Below are 12,244 nucleotides of genomic sequence, written 5' to 3'. Positions count from 1 at the left end.
AGATATGAGAAAAAAAGCTGTTTACAATTTCAAGCATATATGCATATAATTGCAGAGAGAATGATTAGTGTCAGGGTTGTAAATCGGGGAGTTATTTAGAATAAGAGTGATGTTAGGAAGCATATTATTGAATTCCCATGTGAAGCAATATTGAGAGAGGAGAATAGAGATTTGGATTCACTCTTGAGGTTGAATCATGATGGTAGGAGTTTTTTAAGGATCCAGTAAGGAGAGGTAGAGTAGAAGAGTCCATGAGCGATAGACAATGTCTCCAGGGGCACACCATCATGTAGGCCAAGAGGGAAAAGAGTCTCCTTTGTTGCGTGGTGTAAAAGATTAAGAATAGTGAAAGCTGAGAAAAAACAAAGAGAGACCAAGACTTGGCCAACTGGTCATTTATGACTTGAGGGTAATTATAGCAGTGGGGTTCAAAAAGAAGGTGGAGGATAAGGGAGTGGAAAAGTACACGTAGAATGCCACGAGTAAGCCATGGGGCTGAAGGAAGAGTGGGGCTGTGGCTGGAAGTACTAGCAGAATTGAATGCATTGCCTCTTATTATTGTTACTGTAATGCACAGATATTTATGTACTTAACCAATAATAAGAAAAGAATCAGTGAAAAGTGAGGAAATTAAGGGTGTCAGAAGAGACTAAGACTGCTGGATTCGAACCAATCAAAACTGATTTGGGAGCTCAGTTCTATCATTTATTTAGTTCATGATTTTGGCTAAGGTATTTAACGTCTCAAAACCTCTGCTTCCTCATTTTTGAAAAGAATATAACCCCAATATTTTGTGAGGATTAGATAAAATTGTAGCTTGAAATCACTTTGTAGAATCATGATAATTGTTCAGTGAATAATTATCATCATCATCATCATCGTCATCATCATCAGTGTGTGAACCAGAGTTGTCATAAAAAAGGATGAATTAGTAACCAGAAAATAAATGCATAAATTGGCTTTTGAATAAGGAGGGATGGACTCTGTGAATTGTAATAAAAGTTGAGGATATAAATATAGGCTAAATACAAGATCATGTCAAGTCAAACATAGGACTTGGGGATGAGTAGATAATTGTTTCAATTTTTTAAGGTAAGATTAAGCTATTAATATTAATGAAAGAGTAGAAATGATGAAATAAAGAATGCTTAAAGAGAGAGAGATGGATGATGTTTCTGGCGGTCCTATAGGTTATGGGCCAAGAGATACATAATGGAGGAAGAGTTTGTCATCTTGCAGAGTTGTAAAGGAAGAATCTAAATGTAGAGTGGTGGAGATAAGTTGAAAGATTTTTTCTGACTCCACACAGACCAGGATCAGAAGAAATAAATGACGGGTGATTCCTGGCTGGAGATTATGTGTGCTATAATGAAGGCAGATAAGAATTAATCTGTCTTATTTACAGATCCCCTTATATAAAATAATTGATTTTTGGAGTTCAGGCTTGCAAGGAAATCTAAATTAAAGAGAAATATCTGAATCAGCTGATGTGTTTAAAATAGTGAAGTTCACTGTGAATAGCACAGCACACTTTATGATTATAGGTAGGTTTGAGATACAGTAATATTTGATGAAGGAAATAAAAAGTCTCCAAGGTGACATCAGGAGTATATTTTAAATGATAATTATGGCATAGTTTTGAAAAATAAGATCTTACGGAACCCAGGAAAGTATAAATCAGAGCTAACAAGTTAACTTTGTTTTATAGATTTTTTGTTGTCATCAAGTAATTAACTCAACAAATATTCCTTAGGTGGCTACTTGGGGTCATAGACCAGAGGATGGGGCAATTAAATAATATGAAGAATCAACAGGTGCATGTAGAATTATAAACTCTGGTTAGTGATATGAAGAAAATACACTGCTGTACGTCAGCTTATAACAGAAGGACCTGAGCTGGAATTAGGGCCTGTCCTTGGACAGGACATTGATGGTGGAATGTAAAAAATGAGGAGGAATTAACTAGTTGAAGGGTCCTCCCGGGAGCCTTCCAGGCCAAAGGAACAACATGTGCACAGGTCACGTGATAGGGGAGGCGTGGAATCAGGTTTTACTGAAAGAAGGTCTGCGGAGTTGGAATGCAGGAGTAAGGGCCAGAGGAGGCTAGATGCTGCTGGGCAGGTAGTAGGAGCCAGATAATGATAGGGACACTATCAGGTCGATCTTTATTTTAGGAATGGCAAACAAGTAAATTGACTGAAGACGGTTGGTAAGATGATCTGATTGTCCCTCTGGTTACAGCATGGGGAATACTTTGGAAGTAAGAGTAGATGTAAGAAAGGAAGAAGTTTATTTAATCAGTTCAGAGGAAGGCAGTTAGTATTTTGCAGTAAGGTGTTAGTGGTGGAGATGAAGTGAAGTAAATATATTCAAGAGATAAAATTTACTCATTGTAAAGGGGTAGAAGGTGGTGAGGGAAGGGATTGTGGGGAGCAGGATAATGCAGAGGTAGGAGCTAATGACTTGTGGATTCCCAGCTTGTGTAACAGGAGGAGAGAGAGAACCGCTGAGTGCAATCAGGAACAGACCTTGTGCCAAACTGATGAAGTCTTGACTTATAGGAAATAATTTACTTTAAACTCTGACAGGATTTTTTAATGGAAAACAGAGTCTTCATTATCAAGGCACTATTTTTTTTTAATTACACAATATAGGTAAATTTTAAAACAGGAAAATAATGCCATCGTCAAAAAATAAACAAAAAAAGCTAACAGCCTTGTCATTTTGAGTAGGTAAAAGTGGCAATGAATTAAAATACCACAATCTAGGAAAATACATGAAACATTTGTTAAAAATAGAACAAGGTTACACATGAAGCATACTGTAAGGTTGGGCATATGAGGAAATTCATTTTATGATTTTTTAGGCCTAATCACCACTGCACGGCTGTTTCAGTAGCACCGCTGAGGAAGAGGAAAGGCTCAGGGAATTTGACGTTTCTTACAGTCAAGTGATGATCTGCTGGATTTTTCATACAGGGAGAAAAAGGTCCCCAAGGGCCCGCAGGGAGAGATGGAGTACAAGGCCCTGTGGGTCTCCCTGGGCCTGCTGGGCCTGCCGGCTCGCCTGGAGAAGATGGAGACAAGGCTAGTATTCTTTATTCCTATTAGTGCATCCTGTGAAAGATAAATTTTCCTCAAGAATCCTAGATTTAATCACTTTTAAGATGAGAGGCCAAATTTAAAGATATCTCTTTCAAAGTTTCATGCATCTTGCCTGTACTCGAAAATTTTATTTTAGAGGTTGAGAATTAGTATCTATCCCGTGAAATAAGATGTGGGATGTAAACAAGAAAAGGGAATGCAAGAACAATGGTAGTGAGAAAAAAATAGCAGATGCCAGAATTGCTTATTTATTTTTAAATAAACATGTTTCTGAAATAAATGTGAAATTAGTTGAATTAATTACCTGTATATATTTAGCCCTCGTGTCTTGGATATTGCAGAGTAAGACTTAAGAATAGCTCATGCATGTTTGATAATCCTTCTCTATCTTTTACTAACATGTAAGTAAGGGTTCTAAACTCTTGATTCTGAATGTATAGCTGTGTTAAGCGTTTGATTTTAATGTATTCTCTAATATTATTGTGAAATGCTATAACAAAATTTGTGAACCAGTAGTCTGACAATGTGCAACATTTTAGCATTTGGAAAACTATAAAAAAAATAAAGTAATTTTTGTTTAATATGTAATTTTGGTATAAATCAATGTACTTCCATTATCAGTTTATAGTGGTAATATTTCAGACAAAATCGATTTGTGAATTAAAAATCCAGCTGTAATATTCCTCAGAGTTCAGTTGACTTTTGTTTGTCTATGTATTAGTCAATACTAGAAAACGGTATTAGTCAATACTAGAAAGCAAGAAGCAGAGGGAAGCCAGTTTTTACCATTTAAACAGTGACATTAAACACCAGCACCTAATTACATTAAAGTTTAATAATGAGATGATAGTGATGACAATGCAATGGCAGGTATGGCATATCAGAGATAAACTTTAACGCAAATCTTTCTAATACAGGGTGAAATTGGTGAACCGGGACAAAAAGGCAGCAAAGGTGACAAAGGAGAAAATGTGAGTTTCTTCCTTCTTATTAAGGGGGCATTATTCATTTAATTCCTTTTGCTGTTAACCATGGATATTTTTCCATAGTACTACTTACTTACCTTTCCAAAGTTTATCATATCAGGACTATATTACCCCAATGGGGTAACTATTCAGTTTGGGATTCAGTCAATTCTAATAACACCTTTTTTCAAAGTTATGTGTTAAGATATGCAATAGTTCCAACCCTAGAAGCCTCAGAATGAGACTAAGGCACCAGCAATTCCACCCTCCATCGATTTTGCATCATTAGTTCAAATTTCCATATGGTTTAAAGACAAAGAATGTCTTAGAGTTTCTATGAAAAGAATTTTGACCTACTGGAAACCTGAAAGGGTCTTGCTTTCAGAACCTTTGCTTTAAGCACTCTTCCCAACATGTGGCGGTTATGATAAAGAATAATACAATCCAATGGCTCTTTTGTCTTTAGTGTTTGGATCTTTTATAATGTCTGATCAGTTATTTATGTAAAAAAAAAAGACAGTTGAGAGGAAATATTTATGCGTGTAAGATTCATGAACCTATTGAAATCTATTGCTCAAAATAAAGAGTTCTGGTATACTTAATATATAACACTGAGTTTGCATGTGTTTACATATGAAGAAAATTCTAAATTTTCTTATATCACTACACTGTATAGAATCCCTTGCATCCTAATATTCATTTAGAAGATGGCATATAGATGAATTTTTCATGTGTTATTTCCGACTCATACATATCTCATTAAAGAAATCTGGTATTTTGAAAATTTTCAATCTGAAACTTTGAAATCCATTAGCATAAAAATCCATTTTTAAATATCCACCACATTACAGATGAGAGTGCTTTTGATAACTGCCAATTTGAAATTGATTGCAAATATGCAAGTCTGAGTCTCAAGGAGTAAAATAAAGAATGGTTGGCTGCACTAAATGCAAAAAACTTTCTGTTTTTCCCAAAGAAATATAGAGATGCTTAATAGATTTTGATCAACCAAATGTTCCGCACTACATAGCTGAGGCTCTTCTGGCTTCAGTTTCTTAATTGCTGATTTCTGTCTCACTGCAGGGTCCTCCTGGTCCGCCAGGTCTTCAAGGTCCAGTTGGTGCCCCTGGAATTGCTGTAAGTATTCCTCTTTGTTCAGCAAATCTAAATCCTTACAGTTCCCTGATGAAATTTATGAGCTGTCACATAACCAGTCGATTTCACGTGGTGATCAGTTTGTTTGTATGCTTAACATTGAATCAAATTTAAGTTATCTAATATAGCTAACCAAGCTGATCTTTATAAACAAAAAACATGACTTTATTTAAAAATAGATAATAACCAGTTGAGAAGTACTTAATTTATAGTAAATTCTGAACATTATTTTCCCCCTTATTAGGCAGCTTTTACTTCACTTGGTATACATGAGAAAATCAAAATTAGTTATACTCCAGAAACTCCATACTCCAGAAAAGAATGTAAGCCAAACATACAATGGAATATTTGCAGCAGATAATGAAAATTTAATCTACTTTTTACTTGGTTACTTGCGAATAGACCAGCTTAAATTAGACGTGGCTATAATTTTATGATGACTTGTATCAGAATCATGATTTTTCCATTTTGTGATCATTTTTATTGCTCTTCTCTAGGGAGGTGATGGTGAGCCAGGTCCCAGAGGTCAGCAGGGGATGTTTGGACAAAAAGGTGATGAGGGTGCAAGAGGTTTCCCAGGACCGCCCGGTCCCATAGGTCTTCAGGTAAGACGCTCTCTGCATTGTGTACTCTGTCATTTCCACCTCCTTCTCAGACAAGTTTTCTGGTGGATGTAAAACAAAGCGACTTTCCTTTTTTCTATGTGGGAACCTGCGTACCATGTTTAACCATAATGATTGCTTTACTTAAATGTACATCTGAACTTCAATTGCTTTGTATCAATTATTATTAATTTTCTGAAGCTCTATCAGCCTTGGTTCCTGTCTCTGGAGTTTCTTTAGCCCCACCTTAGATATCACATCTCCTTTTTCCATTCTCATTTTGTTTGAAAAATGAACGACAACCTTATTTAAGTCTGATAGTTAAAAGTAAGATGTTAGAGGGTTCTTTCACAAGTCTCACAGCAGGAAAATTAGTACTTCAGAGAGCCAACAAAAATTGAAAGCATTTTGAGAAATAGCAAACTGCTAATCACATCTACTAACAGAAACTGCCAGCAACAGATGTTAAACCATAATAGGTAAAATAACAAGTTAACAGTACATTGATCATTTAAAATAACTTATTATTTAAAATTATAATTTGTATTTTACGAAGCACATTCAAGAGAGGAAATATTAAATTATAAAATGTAGGCTAAGAAGTTTCACTCAAATATGTCTTACGACTGGTCTCTTAGGCAAAGTATTGCATAGTAGACATCTCCATTCTGAGTTGTTTTTCCACACTTCCGTGTGATGTTCACTGCTTCGGAAACATCGGACTTTCTTCTTCCACTTGCTTATTCTATCACTACGTACTGATCTTCTGAAAGATTATAAAATTTTGTTTTACATGATATTTGAGTACCAAATGAATATTAGTTATACTACATTAGCAAGTTCAGAAATGGTCAAGTTAAATCATCTTGTTCACTGCGCTTAAAAATTTGTGAAGTTGTAGAAAGTAAATAGAAATTGAATTTATATAAATTTAATTTTTATCTTTATTTTTCATAAGTAAACTCACAGAATATTGGTTTTTTAATATTAAATAACTTATTATGTACATGAGTATACAAATTACATTGTAAACAATATAACTAATTATATTATTATAACTATAATTATTATAACTCAATGGATGTCTGCTGCATACTATAATTTTCTGCTTTTATTTTAATGCCAAAATAATTCTTTTTAAACTTGGAAAATGCAGAAACTTCATTTTCATATTTGTGTGTAACTCTTTTATACTCATTAGACAATAATAAATAAACAATCCTGAGTACTACATATCAGTGTGTGTGAGAAGCACACATATTTGAAAACAACAAGGCATTAAAAGTTAGATTGCCAATGGATAGGTTACCATTCATTTTCTGCTTTTTCATTTAACTGATTACTCTGAATTCTATAAGGTTGTAATTTAGGAATTTAGTTCTCATGATTAAAGAAGATGCCTTGTAGCTTATATTTATAAAATATTTTAAAAAATTGTCTTCATTTCCGCAGTGTAAGAAATGTGCTCTTTGATGAGTGTTACTCAAGAAAGCAGTTCACTAAAAAATTGATTATAATTTCCCACAGCTACCTCTTTAAATGAGGACTCTAACAAGATGCTAATGTAATTAATGTGTTCACAATTGCATCTGCATCCTTTAATTCAGTCTTTGTAGCAGAATAGATTAACAAGTATAATAGACAAAATCATAATAATCTAATATTCTGGCTAAATGATGATTTTTCAATTTGATGTTTCCTATTTGCCTGTATAGGAAGGAGATGTATAGAAAGAGAGTTCTTAGACTAAATTATTTTTCATTTCATCACTTAAGTGGCAAATGATTTTAATTTGACAGACCAAAACAGAATCTCCCCATGCATAAATTACTCCCTAGGGGAAAGCTAGGACATATGAAAACTGGAGTGCCATTTAGCACATTTAGTTCCCTGCAACAAGAGAATTTGACTCATTATGTCTCTATTAGTTTTAATAATAAGAACATTCTGTGTTAATAAACTCAAACTATAATCAAACTTCATCAAAAATAAGTGAATATTTCATTTTTTTCTACTGGCAAGTTCCTATTGAACTAATATTAGGAATAATCATTTGCATAAAGGAAAGATGGCAATGCAAAGCTAGGCTTGTTATAGAAATAAAAGAAAACTATGAACTAATATTTATATGCCGTTCAATTTGGGGATCCGAAATGAGATTCACTCTATACTAAAAGAAAATGGAAACCTGGACAAAAGATAAGGAATATAATTGTTAATATATATGGTGTTTATAAGAACTTATGTTTAAGTTGCAAGAAAATGGACTTTAGAAAATGGACTTGAAATATTTATTTCATCTGTGTTAAAATCTACTTCAGTGTTTAAGAATTTAAGTTCACATGCTCTATCAATGAATTAGAATCTTTGAGGTTGTGAATCTTGGAATTGAAAAGTTTAGCAATCTCACCCATGCAATTTTTAGGCAGACTAAAATCCGAAACACTGCCTGGCTATTTCCTCCCAGGAACTTCTTCAGTAATTCTAGAAGCTACCATTAGATGATGGTAACCGTGTGGGAAGTTCATGTAACAGAATATTTTCCTAGATATCTAGCTGACATTTGAAAAAAAAGAAATGAAATTCTGGTATATGTTGTCCATTATAAATCAGTAATTAACATTTCCTCATAAAAATGAGTATATGCTACATTACAAATAAGTTTACAGATATACTCAGTAAAGCAACCTCTCTCCAAACTGAGAGTAATGTGGAATTAGTAGGTCTTAAAAACAATTTAGTGGGTTATTACCAGCATTAAAAAAAATGAAATATAGTAAGTTAGAATAGAATAAAAATATCAAAGATCATCATCTACACATTAAGGGTAAATATTACTTTTTGAAACTCATGTTTTAGCTATTTTGCATGTGCACGTTTAGGGAGTAATAAGTAAAATGTATTTATTACCATGGGTCACGGTCAAATAATTTGCAGCCACTGCAGTGTAGTGCCAAGTCAATAATTTTATTAAAGTACCAGCGGAAATTTATAGCTTTTGTATTGTGTGTTTTTTATTTCTTAAATAAATTACATCTGAAATAATATTGTGCAAACAATAAAATATATAGTGTGTAAGATGTAGTATATAAATAATGATAACACTAAAAACATTAAAAAACTAAAACAATCCATAATCCTACCATATTAAAAACTATTACCACTTTTAGGGGCCAGCCCCATGGCCTAGTGGCTGAGTTCAGCATGCTCCGCTTCAGCAGCCCGGGTTTGGTTCCCTGGCATGGACCTACACCACTCACCAGCGTCCATTCTGTGGCAGCCACCCACATACGAGCTAGAGGAAGATGGGCAGAGATATTAGCTTAGGGAGAATCTTACTCAGCAAAAAAAAAACTATTACCACTTTTACTACTTCTGTCCAATAATTATCATACCAATTTTAAATACATATTTTACAGTTAAATTTATGCTATACATATTCATTTATATTGGTATTTTATTATCATATACACTAATCATATTTACAGAATTAGTATTATATTAATAGTCCTATAATATTCCATTAGTTTATATAACAAAATTTATTTAGCTATGTTGTTTTCTATGATTAAACATTTGGAACAATTGAGAATTTTAACTATCGTAGCTAGTGTTACAAGAAACATATTTTTGCATGTAGCTTTTCCTGTTGATTTATTTTCTTAGAGTTCATTCATTCATCATTAATTCAACATTTTATTGAAATGCAAGTTTTTGTTTGGCACTCTGCTAGTTGCTAGAGATAAAAAATTGACACCTAAAAGACCACTGCTCCAAAGTAGGTCATGATTATAAGTACATAAACAAGTGGTCTAATTGTGCTTTTAAGTATACAATTCAAGTATATACAAAATATTGTTGTGATATAAAAGAGGAAATATAAGCAATTCTGCAAGGGGGAACTGGTTAGGAAGATCAAGAGAAAGTAAAATAATTTTCCCATAAAGACATAGCCTGGTGAAATTTGAATACAACCTGCCCTGTGAGCTTATTCTGTAACACAGAATCTCTCCTAAAGCAATTATACTGCAACTGGATATAAAGGAAATGAATTTGAGAGAGTAGAGGAAGTATAATATGTCAGGTTTCATGGCTTTGTGAATTTTTAAGATTCAGAAGTAGAATTAATAGTCCAAAAATTCAGAAGATATTTATAATCCTGGAAATGTATTGGAATATTTATTTCAAAAGAGTTTTGTCAAACTGGTATGTAACTATAAAAACCTCACCTGGAAAATGACCCTGTGGTCTAGTGGTTCAAGTTCCGCACACTCCGCTTTGGCGGCCCGGGTTTGCGGGTTCGGATCCTGGGCGTGAACCTACTCTACTCATCAGCCATGCTGTGGAGGCATCCCACATACAAAATAGAGGAAGATTGGCACAGATGTGAGCTCAGGGCGAATCTTCTTCACCAACAAAAAAAAACCTCTCCTGGATAGGGTGTTCTAAAATAATTTGGGAAAACATTTTTCAGAAAATTTTTACAATGGCAATCATATATACTACTCATAAAAGAGAAAATGAGTAGGTGTTCATAAATTTCTAGACCAAATTATGTATTTAGTTCTTATAACTAAAATTATTCAAAGTATAAATTTTATTTGTAAATGTAGATATAAGATTTAATCATATGTAGTCAATACTTGTAAGTATTTTGACAAATGATAGTTTCTGAATCTCAGTTTTCATTTCTTATTTAACTGTATTTAATTTTTGGCTTTATATTAGAAATTGGCCAAGAGTTTCTATTTAAACAAGCAAGTGACTTTTATTGTTTTTCTATTATATTTTTCTAGGGTCTGCCAGGCCCACCTGGTGAAAAAGGTGAAAATGGAGATGTTGGTCCCATGGTAAGTTTTTATTTTTTAGCGTTTGATGGATATTGTGGATTTCCACATTATGAATATCTTTCTTAAGGTTTACTAATATGAGCCAAGTAGTCCTAAAAATTATGACAGTTCAGATTGATTCCTCTGCTTTTCCTCACCCAACCTGCATCTGCGACCATCAAAGGCTCTCTCATCATCTTGAATATATCATTTCTCATTCTCTCTTTGAAGTAATGTTATATACATACACCACATTCACTGGTTTATATATTGTATAATTTTCATTTATGTGTGTATATGTTATTGAGGTGTATATAGTCAACTGTCACACATGAGTTATTTCTTAGTCTTTAGCTCTGGACTGATGTGGAGTAGATAAAGAATAGATAATAGTCACCCAAGAGTTGGATAATTAGCAAATGTTAACACCGTATTAAAAATTAACTGTACTTTGAAACAAATTCTTAATTTAATAAGGAATTCTGTCTTCATTAGAATGTTAAGACATAATTATTTTCATTTATTGATTCCGGCTTTCTGCTCTAAGTCTAATAGATCAACTGAAAATTTGAAATACATATATTTGTTTATTAAGCACTACCTTGAATAAGGAAACAATTAGCCAAAGTAATTGAAATCTATAATGAAATGTAGCGAGCACATTTCTTAATTGCTCCTTCCTCTCAAAAGCATTGCCCTCAATTTTTGCTTCCTTCAGAATACATATTTTGATATTTTTACACATGCATTTTACTTTCTTCAAATAAGAAATAATTCTTATCATTACAATAAACCTAACAACAGGGAATGCATAATAAACATTGCTGATTCAAATAATTGGTGAATACTCCAAGTAGCATCAGCTACATGGCAAGCTCCTTTCTAAGTATGATTGCTGTGGTTTCCTGAATCATTAGTACATTCTCCCTGACCTATGGTTATAGCTAATAGTAGAGAAGCTTTTCAACTATGACATTAGAATAAGCTGTGACCTTTAAAAAAATACTAATTCCCTGGTATTCACTATAGACTGATTTAATTACAAGCTTGAAGTAAGGGGTTCTGGTCATCAGTATTTATAAAAAGTACATTGCCCTGAGGTAGTGTTAATGCACAACCAGGAGAGAGAACCTTTCTCTTAGGAATACAACTGGTTAATCTTACTTCAATTCTAGCATGTAGAACATGAGAGCAGACACAAAAAGCAAAGATATACAACTGAAAAACAAAAATACTTTTATAGAATTAATGAATTCTAAATCTACTCAAGCACCGTTTCTTGTTCCAACTCTATATTCCCTTTGTACTCTAGCATGCTAGCATATTCCAGCATAAAATATTTCTAGTTGTATTATGAATTCCTTATATCAAATAGTAGCAATAGACTTTTCTAATTTTTAATCAAATTGTTTTTCCTGCAGTCCTAATTTCCCCATAGTTATGTGTAAAGAATCATTTGCTAACATGATGTTGTATCCATCAACAATGACATAACCTTGATATGCTTCACTGACTATGATTTTACAGGCTGAAACTTTTTTTAGTTTTCTTAATCACAAAATGAAAATATTAGAAATGCGTTTGAGTTT

The 12,244-nt window shown here is 33.3% G+C and overlaps 1 protein-coding gene across 1 annotated transcript in view; it reads left to right on the top strand.

The window, feature by feature from the left end:
• COL11A1 (collagen type XI alpha 1 chain) overlaps positions 1–12,244 on the top strand; it is a 206,523-nt gene that overhangs the window by 152,084 nt on the left and 42,195 nt on the right. Inside the window, exons 43-47 of the mRNA XM_058538650.1 lie at positions 2,979–3,086; positions 4,022–4,075; positions 5,153–5,206; positions 5,722–5,829; positions 10,623–10,676. Coding sequence (XP_058394633.1) covers positions 2,979–3,086; positions 4,022–4,075; positions 5,153–5,206; positions 5,722–5,829; positions 10,623–10,676 — 378 coding nt within the window. The remainder of the gene's footprint in view (positions 1–2,978; positions 3,087–4,021; positions 4,076–5,152; positions 5,207–5,721; positions 5,830–10,622; positions 10,677–12,244) is intronic.

Source organism: Diceros bicornis, chromosome 4 (assembly GCF_020826845.1).
Source record: "Diceros bicornis minor isolate mBicDic1 chromosome 4, mDicBic1.mat.cur, whole genome shotgun sequence".
Taxonomy (NCBI): Eukaryota; Metazoa; Chordata; class Mammalia; order Perissodactyla; family Rhinocerotidae; genus Diceros; species Diceros bicornis.
Note: the sequence above shows the minus strand (reverse complement) of the source record. Positions and strands in the feature narration are given on the sequence as shown.